The sequence below is a fragment of the Oncorhynchus masou genome, chromosome 2 (assembly GCF_036934945.1).
Source record: "Oncorhynchus masou masou isolate Uvic2021 chromosome 2, UVic_Omas_1.1, whole genome shotgun sequence".
NCBI classification, from domain to species: Eukaryota; Metazoa; Chordata; class Actinopteri; order Salmoniformes; family Salmonidae; genus Oncorhynchus; species Oncorhynchus masou.
In genome coordinates, this window is record NC_088213.1 from 26,897,153 (window position 1) to 26,913,342 (window position 16,190).

A 16,190-nucleotide genomic window follows, 5' to 3' on the forward strand; every position below is an offset into this window, starting at 1 on the left:
GAATACCCGAGACCCGAACCAGGTCCAAAATTGTAACTTTTCCTTCAGGTCGGGTCCTATTTGATTGTCAGTGGGTCTCAGGTATATGTTACTACAGCTGATAGACCAGAGTGGACCAGACCACGGATTTGCATAGGCTATAGCATATTTATTTTACGCTAATAGGGTGAATTTATTTTCTTATAGAAGGCCTGGCCAACATGTAAAGATGTATTTGTTAACCAGAAGAGAAATTTGGAAATATTATTATTATTTTTTTTAATTTCACCTTTATTTAACCAGGTAGGCCAGTTGAGAACAAGTTCTTATTTACAACTGTAACCAGGCAGTTTTTGTCACTCGTTCCAATCGGGTCTGGTCTAGGCCCGGACCTGTTAGGGTACGAGTTGTGTCTAGGTCTGGTTGTCGTCGAGTCCATTCGGGTTTGGGTCTGATTGTCCTCGGTTCTGTTCTGGTCCGGTCCCAACTTCTACCCACTGCATGCAGATGGGCAGGTGCGTCCTGTCCATTCAAATCCCAGACCTATTATTATTTTATGCATCTTTACATTTTTGTCATTTAGCAGACTTACAAACTTAAAATGAATGCATTCATCTTAACCCTAAAATCACCAACAGGGGTCAAAAATGTAATCTCTTCAGTATACTGGGGCGGCAGTGTAGCCTAGTGGTTAGAGCGTTGGACTAGTAACCGGAAGGTTGCAAGTTCAAACCCCCGAGCTGACAAAGTACAAATCTGTCGTTCTGCCCCTGAACAGGCAGTTAACCCACTGTTCCCAGGCCGTCATTGAAAGTAAGAATTTGTTCTTAACTGACGTGCCTGCTTAAATAAAGGTAACAATACTAGTTGTGTGTGGCTAATTGTGATTAGATCCCCATAGGGTTTTTATTCAGACTCAATCTAATATCAAATTACAGACTGGTATGACATCATTCCTTATCCTTTAGGGCAGGGTTCCCAAATAGGTGGACCGCCGGCCAAATTCAGACAATTTTATTTGGCCTCCCCTAAGTTCTGAGCAAAGAATCAATACATTACTGTAAAATCACCAGGATTTTAAATAATTTATAATGATGTTCCGCCCCCCCAACCCTCCACTCAAGAAAACAATAGGACCACGGCTGAATCTAATTGGGAACCCCTGCTTTAGGGTAAGAGACCAGCACAGACCAAAATAATTTATAATGATGTTCCGCCCCCCCAACCCTCCTCTCAAGAAAACAATAGGACCACGGCTGAATCTAATTGGGAACCCCTGCCTTAGGGTAAGAGACCAGCACAGACCAAAATAATTTATAATGATGTTCCGCCCCCCCAACCCTCCTCTCAAGAAAACAATAGGACCACGGCTGAATCTAATTGGGAACCCCTGCCTTAGGGTAAGAGACCAGCACAGACCAAAATAATTTATAATGATGTTCCGCCCCCCAACCCTCCTCTCAAGAAAACAATAGGACCACGGCTGAATCTAATTGGGAACCCCTGCCTTAGGGTAAGAGACCAGCACAGACCAAAATAATTTATAATGATGTTCCGCCCCCAACCCTCCTCTCAAGAAAACAATAGGACCACGGCTGAATCTAATTGGGAACCCCTGCCTTAGGGTAAGAGACCAGCACAGACCAAAATAATTTATAATGATGTTCCGCCCCCCAACCCTCCTCTCAAGAAAACAATAGGACCACGGCTGAATCTAATTGGGAACCCCTGCCTTAGGGTAAGAGACCAGCACAGACCAAAATAATTTATAATGATGTTCCGCCCCCCAACCCTCCTCTCAAGAAAACAATAGGACCACGGCTGAATCTAATTGGGAACCCCTGCTTTAGGGTAAGAGACCAGCACAGACCAAAATAATTTATAATGATGTTCCGCCCCCAACCCTCCTCTCAAGAAAACAATAGGACCACGGCTGAATCTAATTGGGAACCCCTGCCTTAGGGTAAGAGACCAGCACAGACCAAAATAATTTATAATGATGTTCCGCCCCCCCAACCCTCCTCTCAAGAAAACAATAGGACCACGGCTGAATCTAATTGGGAACCCCTGCCTTAGGGTAAGAGACCAGCACAGACCAAAATAATTTATAATGATGTTCCGCCCCCCCAACCCTCCTCTCAAGAAAACAATAGGACCACGGCTGAATCTAATTGGGAACCCCTGCTTTAGGGTAAGAGACCAGCACAGACCAAAATAATTTATAATGATGTTCCGCCCCCCCAACCCTCCTCTCAAGAAAACAATAGGACCACGGCTGAATCTAATTGGGAACCCCTGCTTTAGGGTAAGAGACCAGCACAGACCAAAATAATTTATAATGATGTTCCGCCCCCCCAACCCTCCTCTCAAGAAAACAATAGGACCACGGCTGAATCTAATTGGGAACCCCTGCCTTAGGGTAAGAGACCAGCACAGACCAAAATAATTTATAATGATGTTCCGCCCCCCAACCCTCCACTCAAGAAAACAATAGGACCACGGCTGAATCTAATTGGGAACCCCTGCCTTAGGGTAAGAGACCAGCACAGACCAAAATAATTTATAATGATGTTCCGCCCCCCAACCCTCCACTCAAGAAAACAATAGGACCACGGCTGAATCTAATTGGGAACCCCTGCTTTAGGGTAAGAGACCAGCACAGACCAAAATAATTTATAATGATGTTCCGCCCCCCCAACCCTCCTCTCAAGAAAACAATAGGACCACGGCTGAATCTAATTGGGAACCCCTGCCTTAGGGTAAGAGACCAGCACAGACCAAAATAATTTATAATGATGTTCCGCCCCCCCAACCCTCCTCTCAAGAAAACAATAGGACCACGGCTGAATCTAATTGGGAACCCCTGCCTTAGGGTAAGAGACCAGCACAGACCAAAATAATTTATAATGATGTTCCGCCCCCAACCCTCCTCTCAAGAAAACAATAGGACCACGGCTGAATCTAATTGGGAACCCCTGCTTTAGGGTAAGAGACCAGCACAGACCAAAATAATTTATAATGATGTTCCGCCCCCAACCCTCCTCTCAAGAAAACAATAGGACCACGGCTGAATCTAATTGGGAACCCCTGCCTTAGGGTAAGAGACCAGCACAGACCAAAATAATTTATAATGATGTTCCGCCCCCAACCCTCCACTCAAGAAAACAATAGGACCACGGCTGAATCTAATTGGGAACCCCTGCTTTAGGGTAAGAGACCAGCACAGACCAAAATAATTTATAATGATGTTCCGCCCCCAACCCTCCTCTCAAGAAAACAATAGGACCACGGCTGAATCTAATTGGGAACCCCTGCCTTAGGGTAAGAGACCAGCACAGACCAAAATAATTTATAATGATGTTCCGCCCCCCAACCCTCCTCTCAAGAAAACAATAGGACCACGGCTGAATCTAATTGGGAACCCCTGCCTTAGGGTAAGAGACCAGCACAGACCAAAATAATTTATAATGATGTTCCGCCCCCCCAACCCTCCTCTCAAGAAAACAATAGGACCACGGCTGAATCTAATTGGGAACCCCTGCTTTAGGGTAAGAGACCAGCACAGACCAAAATAATTTATAATGATGTTCCGCCCCCCCAACCCTCCTCTCAAGAAAACAATAGGACCACGGCTGAATCTAATTGGGAACCCCTGCTTTAGGGTAAGAGACCAGCACAGACCAAAATAATTTATAATGATGTTCCGCCCCCCCAACCCTCCTCTCAAGAAAACAATAGGACCACGGCTGAATCTAATTGGGAACCCCTGCCTTAGGGTAAGAGACCAGCACAGACCAAAATAATTTATAATGATGTTCCGCCCCCCCAACCCTCCTCTCAAGAAAACAATAGGACCACGGCTGAATCTAATTGGGAACCCCTGCCTTAGGGTAAGAGACCAGCACAGACCAAAATAATTTCAACGTTATCTCTTAACTCTTGAGTCTAAGCCTTTAAGAACTAAACATGATTACAATGTTGCGCAAACATTGTGCTGCATCATGTACTCAAAACTATCACACAAATACATTCATAGGAATGTGTATGGTCATTATAACATGTTCATCAAATTATGACATTTAGGTTAGAAGGAAATTTATGTATTTTCTCTCTCTCTGACAACACCCATATGGAAATGACTTCTACAGGACTTTTTTGGTCTGTAAGCAGGAGAGTTGTTTGTTTTAGTGGCTCGGAATGAAGTGCTGTGAAAACTACTTCCCTGCTATGAGCTCTGAGAGCAGTTCACTTCACAGAAACGCTCAGTCAATGAGCCAGCTCTGTGAGAAATCAACAGGTGACCCTCCTGAAGAACAAAACCAACAATGTTCCCTCATCACCCACCTTGCTAGCACTACCAAACACACACACACACACACACACACACACACACACACACACACACACACACACACACACACACACACACACACACACACACACACACACACACACACACACACACACACACACACACACACACACACACACAAAGAAAATGAAAAACCAGCTCAAACCAACATGGATCAGTGGTATATGGTATGTGATGTATCACCAAGCTAGATAGAATGCTACAACACCGCTTATGTCCAAAAATAGGTTTAAAGTGTGCTGGTCATGGCAGTTTCCACACTGCCTGGTATTCAGCCACCTTGTCCTGGGTGTGTGGGAATGCACACCCCCATCACCACTGCTGCAAACAAACACTTTACTTAGCCCGCTGCGTCTATTTCAGAGAAATGTGCATGAAACAATCCCAAACCCCATCACTCACACACACACACACACACCTTGCCTGCAAATGCCCAGGAAAGAACGCCTACATGCTTAATCTGTATTTATTCAATTAGAACCCAGAGCAGCAGCATTTCTCCTAAATGACCTCATCTCAGTAATCAAAACCATGCTCAGAATAAGACAGAGAGAGAGGAGAGAAAGGGGGTAGATAGATGAGATAGAGGGGTAAAGAGAGCAAGAGCGAGGAGAGAGGGGGTAGAGAGGGGAGAGAGGTGGGTAGAGAGAGGAGAGAGGGGTAGGGAGAGCGAGAGAGAGGAGAGAGAGCGAGAGAGGAGAGAGAGAGGGTGTAGAGAGAAGAGAGAGGGGGTAGAGAGAGCAAGAGAGGGGATAGAGAGAGCGAGAGGGGTAGAGAGCGAGAGAGAGAAGAGAGAGGGGTTAGAAAGAGCGAGAGAAAGAAAAAGAAAGAGAGCACTTAAGTACTCACTGTTTAGGTGTCTTTAACCTCTGATCATACTGGTCTGTATCTAATCCTTCATGACTCTATCAGGCTGGATACTGTGCTCTCCCACTGAATCACACAGCGGGGAGTCAACTCCAGCAGAAATGAAAGAGAGTCCATGATAAGGACTAATATTAGCAGCTGTGTGTTCATGCAACATCATGCTTTACTACTCTGTCATCCAGTCTGGCGAGAAGATAGCATTTCACTCCCACAGGTGCCATGGTTGCTAATGAGAACTTCCACAAAGGGACCATAGCAGAAATGTTGTTCATACCATCGGTCAAACAAATGAGAGACATTAGATATGGGATCAAATGGAGTGAACCCCACCACCCCACATTGAGTCATGTTTTCCATCTGTTGAATAACACTGTGTCCCAATTTGTTTTAGATGACTCAATGTTATGTCACCTCTCTACCATTCTACTCACTGGTTTGGCTTGGCTGTGTCTTTACTTCAACTACTCCCAGTGGCGATGACCTGCCGGCCCTGTCACTCTGTTATTGTAAAGAGTGACATCATCCTCCCTGCACTGTAAAAGGACCCTCACTTCAGCCATTGTGTGACTAGACTAGTATTGTCATGTCTTGTTATGTCTGTTCCTGTCCTTTCTCTTCATTCTCTCTCTCTGCTGGTCTTTTTAGGTTACCTTCTCTGTCTCTCATCCCTCAGCTGTTCTACATTTGCCCTAACTAGCTCATTCTCTCTTTCCCCACCTGTTCTCTCTTCCCCCTCTGATTAGGTCTCTATTTCTTTCTCTGTTCCTGCTACTTTCAGTGTCTGATTCTTGTTTGTGTTTTTTGATGCCAGAAGCAAGCTGTCGTCTCGTTTGCTTCCACCTTGTCCTGTCCTGTCGGAGTCTGCATGGCAGGTGCAACCTGCATTATACTACGTTCTTTTGTTCCATTGACTACGTTGGAAGAGGATTTATGCCATTCCTGTTTTCTATTAAAGAACTCTGTTTTCTGTTAAAACCGCGTTTGGGTCTTCACTCAAGTTCATAACAGAAGAATCAGACCAAGAATGGACCCAGCGGCTCCGGACCCTTTTCACTCCGCCGTCGAGATCCAGGGAGCGATGCTAGGCAGACACGAGGAGGAATTGTCTGCTGCTCAACATGCCGTTGAGACCCTGGCCGTCCAAGTCTCCGACCTCACAAGACGGGTTCACCAACTCCACCTCGATCCACCGCCCACTTCCAGGGTTTCCGAGTCTCCGGAGCCCAGGATCAACAACCCGCCGTGTTACTCTGGGGAGCCCACTGAGTGCCGCTCATTCCTCACTCAGTGTGATGTGGTGTTCTCTCTCCAGCCCAACACTTACTCCAGGAGCGCAGCCCGCATCGCCTACGTCATTTCTCTCCTTACCGGACGGGGCGCGTGAGTGGGGCACGGCAGTCTGGGAGGCGAGGGCTGAGTGTATTAACCAGTATCAGGACTTTAAGGAGGAGATGATACGGGTTTTTGACCGTTCTGTTTTTGGCGAGGAGGCTTCCAGGGCCCTGTCTTCCCTATGTCAGGGGAATAGATCCATAACGGATTATTCTATTGAGTTTCGCACTCTCGCTGCCTCTAGTGACTGGAACGAGCCGGCTTTGCTCGCTCGTTTTCTGGAGGGTCTCCACGTCGAGGTTAAGGATGAGATCCTCTCCCGGGAGGTTCCTTCCAGTCTGGACTCCTTAATAGCTCTCGCTATTCGCATAGAGCGACGGTTTGATCTTCGTCGCCGAGCTCGTGGAAAGGAGCTCACGTTCTCCGTTGCTCCCCTCTCCACATCACTGCCACCTGCCGCATCACTGCCACCCTCCCCCGCCGGCTCGGATGCTGAGCCTATGCAGCTGGGGGTATTCGCATCTCGGCCAAGGAGAGGGAACGGAGAATCACCAATCGCCTCTGTCTCTACTGCGGCTCCGCTGGTCATTTTGTCACCTCATGTCCAGTAAAAGCCAGAGCTCATCAGTAAGAGGAGGGCTACTGGTGAGCGCAACTACTCAGGCCTCTCCTTCTGGATCACGCACTACCTTTCCGGTCCATCTCCGCTGGCCCGGTTCATCTGCTTCCTGCAGTGCCTTGATAGACTCTGGGGCGGAGGGCTGTTTTATGGACGAGACCTGGGCTCGGGAACATGACATTCCTCTCAGACAGTTAGGGGAGCCCAGGGCCTTGTTCGCTTTAGATGGTAGTTCTCTCCCCAAGATTCAGCGTGAGACGCTGCCTTTAACCCTCACTGTCTCTGGTAATCATAGCGAAACCATTTCTTTTTTAATTTTTCGTTCACCTTTTACACCTGTTGTTTTGGGTCATCCCTGGCTAGTGCGCCATAACCCTTCTATTAATTGGTCTAGTAATACTATCCTATCCTGGAATGTTTCTTGTCATGTAACCTGTTTAATGTCTGCTATCCCTCCTGTTTCCTCTGTCTCTTCTTCACAGGAGGAGCCTGGCGATTTGACAGGGGTGCCGGAGGAGTATCACGATCTGCGCACGGTGTTCAGTCGTTCCAAGGCCACTTCTCTCCCTCCACACCGGTCGTATGACTGTAGTATTGATCTCCTTCCGGGAACTACTCCCCCGGGGTAGATTATACTCTCTGTCGGCTCCCGAACGTAAGGCTCTCGAGGATTATTTGTCGGTTTCGCTCGACGCCGGTACCATAGTCTCCTCCTCCTCTCCCGCCGGAGCGGGGTTTTTTTTTTGTTCAGAAGAAGGACGGGTCCCTGCGCCCATGCGTGGATTATCGAGGGCTGAATGACATAACAGTTAAGAATCGTTATCCGCTTCCTCTTATGTCTTCAGCCTTCGAGATCCTGCAGGGAGCCAGGTTTTTCACCAAATTGGACCTTCGTAACGCCTACCATCTCGTGCGCATCAGGGAGGGGGACGAGTGGAAGACGGCGTTTAACACTCCGTTAGGGCACTTTGAATACCGGGTTCTTCCTTTCGGCCTCGTTAACGCTCCAGCTGTCTTTCAGGCACTAGTTAACGACGTCCTGAGAGACATGCTGAACATTTTTGTTTTCGTTTACATGGATGATATCCTGATTTTTTCACCGTCTCTCTCGATTCATGTTCAGCACGTGCGACGCGTCCTCCAGCGCCTTTTGGAGAACTGTCTTTATGTGAAGGCTGAGAAGTGCACTTTTCATGCCGCCTCTGTCCCTTTTCTCGGTTCCGTTATTTCCGCTGAGGGCATTAAGATGGATCCCGCTAAGGTCCAGGCTGTCATTGATTGGCCCGTTCCTAAGTCACGCGTCGAGCTGCAGCGCTTTCTGGGCTTCGCTAATTTCTACCGTCGTTTCATCCGTAATTTCGGTCAGGTGGCAGCTCCTCTCACAGCCCTTACTTCTGTTAAGACGTGCTTTAAGTGGTCCGTTTCCGCCCAGGGAGCTTTTGATCTTCTTAAGAATCGTTTTACATCCGCACCTATTCTTGTTACACCTGACATCTCTAGACAGTTTGTTGTTGAGGTTGACGCGTCAGAGGTGGGCGTGGGAGCCATTCTTTCTCAGCACTCTCTGACGGCAAGGTCCATCCTTGCGCGTTTTTCTCTCATCGCTTATCGCCGTCAGAACGTAACTATGATGTTGGTAATCGCGAACTGCTCGCCATCCGCTTAGCCCTAGGCGAATGGCGACAGTGGTTGGAGGGGGCGACCGTTCCTTTTGTCGTTTGGACTGACCATAGGAACCTTGAGTACATCCGTTCAGCCAAACGACTTAATGCGCGTCAGGCTCGTTGGGCTCTGTTTTTCGCTCGTTTCGAGTTTGTTATTTCTTATCGTCCGGGCTCAAAAACACCAAACCTGATGCTTTATCTCGTCTCTTCAGTTCTTCTGAGGTCTCCACCGACCCCGATGGGATTCTCCCTGAGGGCGTGTTGTCGGGTTGACTGTCTGGGGAATTGAGAGGCAGGTAAAGCAAGCACTCGCTCACACTCCGTCGCCGCGAGCTTGTCCTAGGAACCTTCTGTTCGTTCCCGTTCCTACTCGTCCGGCCGTTCTTCAGTGGGCCCACTCTGCCAAGTTAGCCGGCCACCCCGGCCTTCGGGGTACGCTCGCTTCCATTCGCCAGCGTTTCTGGTGGCCCACTCGGGAACGTGACGCGCGTCGATTTGTCGCCGCTTGTTCGGTCTGCGCGCAGACTAAATCTGGGAACTTTCCTCCTGCCGGCCGTCTCAGACCGCTTCCCATTCCCTCTCGACCGTGGTCTCACATCGCTTTAGATTTTATCACCGGACTGCCTTCATCAGCGGGGAGGACAGTTATTCTTACGGTTGTCGATAGATTCTCTAAGGCGGCTCATTTCATTCCTCTCGATAAGCTCCCTTCTGCTAAGGAGACGGCTCAGATCATTATCGAGAATGTTTTCCGAATTCATGGCCTTCCGTCTGACGTCGTTTCCGACAGAGGCCCGCAGTTCACGTCTCAATTTTGGAGGGAGTTTTGCCGTTTGATTGGGGCTTCCGTCAGTCTCTCGTCCGGCTTTCATCCCCAGTCTAACGGTCAAGCCGAACGGGCCAATCAGACTGTTGGTCGCATTTTACGCAGTCTTTCTTTTCGTAACCCTGCGTCCTGGTCAGAACAGCTCCCCTGGGCAGAGTACGCCCACAACTGCTTCCCTCGTCTGCTACCGGTCTATCCCCTTTTCAGTGTAGCCTCGGGTACCAGCCTCCGCTGTTCTCATCTCAGCTCGCCGAGTCCTGCGTCCCCTCCGCTCAGGCTTTTGTCCAGCGTTGCGAGCGCACCTGGAAGGGGGTCAGGTCGGCACTTTGCCGTAATAGGGCGCAGACTGTGAGGGCCGCTAATAAGCGTAGGACCAAGAGTCCTAGATATTGTTGCGGTCAGAGAGTATGGCTCTCCACTCAGAACCTTCCCCTTAAGACAGCTTCTCGCAAGTTGGCCCCGCGGTTCATTGGTCCGTTCCGTATTTCCCAGGTCATTAATCCTGTCGCAGTGCGACTTCTTCTCCCGCTATCTTCGTCGCGTTCACCCGGTCTTCCATGTCTCCTGTGTTAAGCCCGTTCTTCGCGCCCCCGCTCGTCCCTCCCCCCCCATCCTTGTCGAGGCGCACCCATCTACAGGGTTCGTAAGATTTTGGACATGCGCCCTCGGGGCCGTGGTCATCAGTACCTAGTGGATTGGGAGGGGTACGGTCCTGAGGAGAGGAGTTGGGTTCCCTCTCGGGACGTGCTGGACCGTTCGCTGATCGATGATTTCCTCCGTTGCCGCCAGGTTTCCTCCTCGAGTGCGCCAGGAGGCGCTCGGTGAGTGGGGGTACTGTCATGTCTTGTTATGTCTGTTCCTGTCCTTTCTCTTCATTCTCTCTCTCTGCTGGTCTTTTTAGGTTACCTTCTCTGTCTCTCATCCCTCAGCTGTTCTACATTTCCCCTAACTAGCTCATTCTCTCTTTCCCCACCTGTTCTCTCTTCCCCTCTGATTAGGTCTCTATTTCTTTCTCTGTTCCTGCTACTTTCAGTGTCTGATTCTTGTTTGTGTTTTTTGATGCCAGAAGCAAGCTGTCGTCTCGTTTGCTTCCACCTTGTCCTGTCCTGTCGGAGTCTGCATGGCAGGTGCAACCTGCATTATACTACGTTCTTTTGTTCCATTGACTACGTTGGAAGAGGATTTATGCCATTCCTGTTTTCTATTAAAGAACTCTGTTTTCTGTTAAAACCGCGTTTGGGTCTTCACTCAAGTTCATAACAAGTATACACTACAGCGGTTTCAGGAGCCAGGTTTCCATCCAATTGGCGACAGATTTTCATGAGAATATTCTAAAATACGCATGAAGAAAATAAGTACATTTTCCCACCAGTGGTGTGTTTCCACCAAATTGACTTGTTTCAGATAAAAATCAGTGCGTGTTTCAGATAAAAATTGTTTCCGATTAAAATCTGAACTTCAATGTTTCCATCACATTTTCAACTCTACCGATAGTTTTGTCACAAAAAAACTATTGTGTTAAATACAAAAATGTGTCTACTCTGGTCTTGGCCCGTGCGCTCTATCCAACAGCTCATAGATACAGTGTGGGTAGACTGTTGATAAGAGCGGGAATAAGAGCGGGAATGTTTGTATTTGTCAAAAGGCAGTCAAGCATCGATCATCGTGTCACCAGAATAAGACCCTCGATATTTATTGGAAAGGAGCATCAAGATCATTGTACACTTTCACCACCCTTTGAAATTCATAACTTATTTCATCTGTAGCCTAATAAATGGTCTATTTGAGCATAAAAGCGTTTTCCCCACCATTTCTCACATTATTCATTTTGCCGACACAAAAAGATCCCACCATGTCGAACAAACAAAGGATCTGTGGACATTTATAAAATTGCACAAAACCTCCTGTTTCCATCACAACTGTCAAGATGTTTTACAAGGTATGACTTTACTCGCATAAAAACTGTGGATGGAAACGTGGTTACTGAGCCGTGGTTGTATCTCTGTAATGCCTTTACCTTAAATATGGCATCAGGTTTTTTTTCACCAGTAAATCCTATCTGATTCCATCAAGTGCACACCACCACAGCCACAAGCCCAGCCAGTTAGGCAGGCTGCAGCTCATGTTTTCTTTTTCAAATCTAGGAGGTCCATAGAAAATGAACAGGAGTGGAGGGACTTCCTTTTCCAAAGGCGCTGATTCCGGCTGTTCCATGGTCATTAACCCAACATGACTCAGACAACCCTCTGTCCCCCACCCCAACTGACCCTCCACACCTCCATAGATCTGGAGGGGAAAGTCTGGACTCAACAGCCAGCTGCGAGGCTTTTCCCCTGGCAGCCGGCTTCTAGAAAACTCTAATAGGATGTAGGCGCTTTCCATTTTGTCAACATTCTACACATGACCAAATTTATTTATTTTCTTTACATCCAAAGACATATACAAAAGAAATACGGAAAGGAATGCAGTCAACACACCAACTACAATTTGGACGAGATCTTGCCTACAAGGTGAAAAGCAAAGTGACAGCCGAATGGTTGGCAGAAAACACTGTAATGGTGCTCAGCCAAGTATAGAACTTCCTTTGCCTTTTTAGGGGCTATGAATCACCCAGTAACAGATGAATGATATTGGTTACTAAGCTCAAGCACTTGTTTGGCCAGCTGCAATGGTGCACAAATAAAACAGAAGAAACCTAAATGCTGCAGGGCCAGGCAGTGTGTCACTGAGTCCCCCACACACACTGCCCAGGATATTAACCTGCTGTAACATTCTGCTAAAGTATGTGTGTCCTCCCACAGCACTGTTTGAAAGACCCCTGGCCCTCTCTCTCTCAGCTCAGTGCTCTGGCTGGGCCATGGGTGAGTGACATCCCATCCCACCCTCCAAGTTCTGTGGTTTAGATTTTGGATCAGATTGCTTGGGCTGGGTGAGGATTCAGAGCCTATGACCAGGGATCATCAACTAGATTCAGCTGATTTTTTCTTGAGCGGATGGTCAGAGGGCCGGAGCATTGTTACAAACAATTTGCAGAATGCAAATTGACCTCAAGAAGCCAAACAGATATAATATTGAACAAAAACATAATCATTTCAAGCCTTGCTTACATTTGTAAACAATCACACATCTCTCTCATATGTGTGAGAATACTTTGTAAAATATTTCCAAAATTAAAATGACTTGGAGCTGATTTCCTGGTGTTTGTACAGTCTTTTATGTCCAACAAGCGGGCCACCAGTTGGGGAACCCTGCTATAGACTATGCATGCAGAGCATATAGGCCGTTTATACTGCACTCATTTCTCACAGATTTAACATACTGTATATATTGGGAATTCCTTTGCATTTTGGATGTCAAGGGACAAATAAGAAGTTGATGCTCATCTAAAAGATGTGGTTGCACATTATTATGTTATACCACTATTCACAATGAACACAGTTGTGGTATGGTTATTATAGAGGAATAAAGAGTGTTGATCAAGACTGGATTGGACACATTCTGAAATGCTAAGTGCATACAAATAAATGGTCTTATTTCCCAAATGAATGTTCTTTAGTGAGTGCGGACTGACCTGCAAGTTTCAACTAAAGGCTCCAGAGGCACCGTTGCCATGACAAAGCAATCATCCAGAAAATATCTGTGAACTGCTGATCGCTGGGCTGCATACAGTCTTCTCCTACCTACCCTATATTCTACTCATCTTGTTAACAAACAACAATCTTGTTGCTCAAACAAAATGTAATAACCAGTCTATTATTATCTTGGTGTTACTGTCCTGTCTGTATTATTAGTTTCATATCACATGGTAATTAATCACATTACTGTCTCATTACACTGTAATACGGCACTGTGGTTCACTGTTTCCTATCCCTACTGGAACAAGTCAACAGTGCATATTTCCTTGTTTGGACCAAAACGCAAGTATTTGCTAAAAATACTAAAGGACTTTGAAGTGTTTATACAATACTTAGCCTACTGTTCCATTCCAAAGAAGAATAGGGTCAGAATGGTTGAACCGTGGTACAGTAATCTGATCTGAGCAATATCCATGGTATACATTTAATGAGCTTTCTGAAAGCTTATTAGACCTTCAGATCACAACAAAATCCCCAAGCAGCACATGCTGCTGACTGCCCCACTATTGTCTCAGTCACTTTAGACATGCAGCTGCCCGCCCCCAGTCGAGTCTCCTGGAATTAGGACCTGGCATTACAGACTCCTGAAGTCACATCTTTATGAGCACCATCACAAAGAAACTAACTGTGAATAGAAAGGTTTTGATAGTGAAAGGGGAAAGACAGAGTTAAAAGTGTGGGTACCTATGGACAACACACTGTGTGTTGGAATGCCATTGACAAGACTATAAAGGACAACTGTGGCTGGGCAATGGCTGCTTGGGCCACTGGCTTTAACAACAACTGTCTTTAGCAGCAGCTGTCATTGCTCTGCAACTGTTTGAGCAACAAAAGAGATTGATCAAGATTCACACATGATATCAACGTTAGAGAAATGCATGCAGGAATATGCTCTGTAATGAATATGCTTACAGTTATGGATGTGTATGAATTTCTTTATATCCTAGTCTGATTCACTTAGATTTTTTGGATCCAAATGAATGTTAGTTAGTCGGTTGGCTAAACCGTTATTAGGCTATTCAATAGGCATATTCATTGTCTGATAATGAACATGGGTCTACATGAATAAAAATGGTAGGCAAGAGATTTGTCAATACTGCACCTAATGGGTATGACGGAAAATATGTTCAATGTGCCTGTTCAATGTGCCTGTTCAATGTGAGTTTACATAGGAGTTTTGTTTCAGATTTATGCTTTCAAGTACAGCAGGCCCAGAAGTTCTGAACGACGTGTTATATTGTAGCCAACAATTATAGACTGATGTAGCGATCCACTCAAATATAGCTCCAAAACAAGATAGATATTGACAACTCAACTTTGAAAATAAGTATTTTTAAATTGCACCTGTACAGGTAGCCGAATGTTATAATAATTAGATTATACAGTCTTACATCAGAGTTCAGCCTAAATCACAATTGTGAGACTATATCTTCACTATTTGTTCCACAATTGACTTTCCATAGCCGAGCGAGATTACGTTGCCAATTGACTTGTTATTCATTATACTGAAAAATAGGCTCAAAATACAAATTTTATCTAAACACAACTTCAAGTTTTTTCCCCAGAATATGATCTGTGCTAAACAGGCCTCGGCGAATATATCCCACTATTGCGAGAAGAAAATGAACTAAACCCCATCATACGCTTGTGGGGTCCCCATTCGCAACAGCTCAGCCAGCCTCCCTCCAGATTCCCAAACATTCCGTACAAAGTGGCTGGAGAAACGGTCGACTATTTACTAACCTGGATAAATTGTATAGTTAGGGCTGACTTTCCGACACCACCACCTCCAACCACAACCAGTCGATACTTCTCCTGCACCGAGCCGTCCTTCCACCCTGCCATCGAGGACACACTTCTGCACTCGCCGCTGTCTGAACACCAGTAGTGAGGAGACACCCACTTTTCAGTGAAAGGCCTTCAGTTGAAAAATGGAACGAAGGAAAATCGCGAGCCTAAATAGACTGAAATGATAACTGCGTCTACAATCCGTTCCAGACTAGAGGAATTAACGGTGCTGCTCACTGAGATACGGGCGACCGAGTCCATACGCCCTCAACAGCGTTGCTAACCACTGCGTTTTTAAGATGTGAAACAGAAAGGAGTAATCAGTTAGTCCAATACAAATGTCCGTCGCTAGGGGCACTTTACTTCTCATGAGTAGCATCGACTAAAGGTTCATTTAAATTGTATGCTCGTTTTATTGTAGAATACTCGTTTTATGATCTATGTTCCTTTCATGTAGGGCTTACCATTATTTTCTTTATATGCTGTGCCAACAAGAACATTTATAAGCATTCATTTTGGCTTTGCACAGACTATCCTCAGTAGGCTACAATGAGGTCATGCAGTATTAATGTCTGTATTAATGTAATTAACACTATCCTCCATCCAGCCCACACATGGATGGATGGTGATTGTAATGGATTTCATACTTTCATCTCTGATGGTCTGGATGATCAATAAGTCTGTCTTCCAAGTAGCACATCATTGTTAGTGGGAAAGACAAGTTTAGTCTGGCCTGGAGGGATGGCTTTTGGCTCATTTCTATGTATTACCTTAAAAAATGGGAAGATATGCTGCAGTTTGACAGTCTGTTTTCCATAGCTGTGAAGTGCTGTCCTCACAGACACCGTTGGCCAATATCAAGGCCCCCATAGTGAGAGCTTTCACACAAAGGCACTTTGTCCACATATTTACATGTTCTTAATTCCATTTAATTATTTGTATTTGTGTGTATTGGGTATATGTTGTGAAATTGTTCGATATTACTTGTTAGATATTGCTGCACTGTCGGAACTAGAAGCACAAGCAGTTCGCTACACCCGCAATAACATCTGCTAAACACGTGTATGTGACCAATAAAATGTGATTTGATTTGATTTAAAGCGTGTGT

General features: G+C 46.1%; 1 protein-coding gene across 1 annotated transcript in view; it reads right to left on the minus strand.

Moving 5' to 3' along the window:
• The window catches only part of LOC135557798 (ras-related protein R-Ras2), a 59,437-nt gene extending 44,041 nt beyond the window's left edge, over positions 1–15,396 (minus strand). Inside the window, exon 1 of the mRNA XM_064991426.1 lies at positions 15,038–15,396. Coding sequence (XP_064847498.1) covers positions 15,038–15,139 — 102 coding nt within the window. The 5' untranslated portion in view covers positions 15,140–15,396. The remainder of the gene's footprint in view (positions 1–15,037) is intronic.
• Positions 15,397–16,190: the final 794 nt, after the last annotated feature.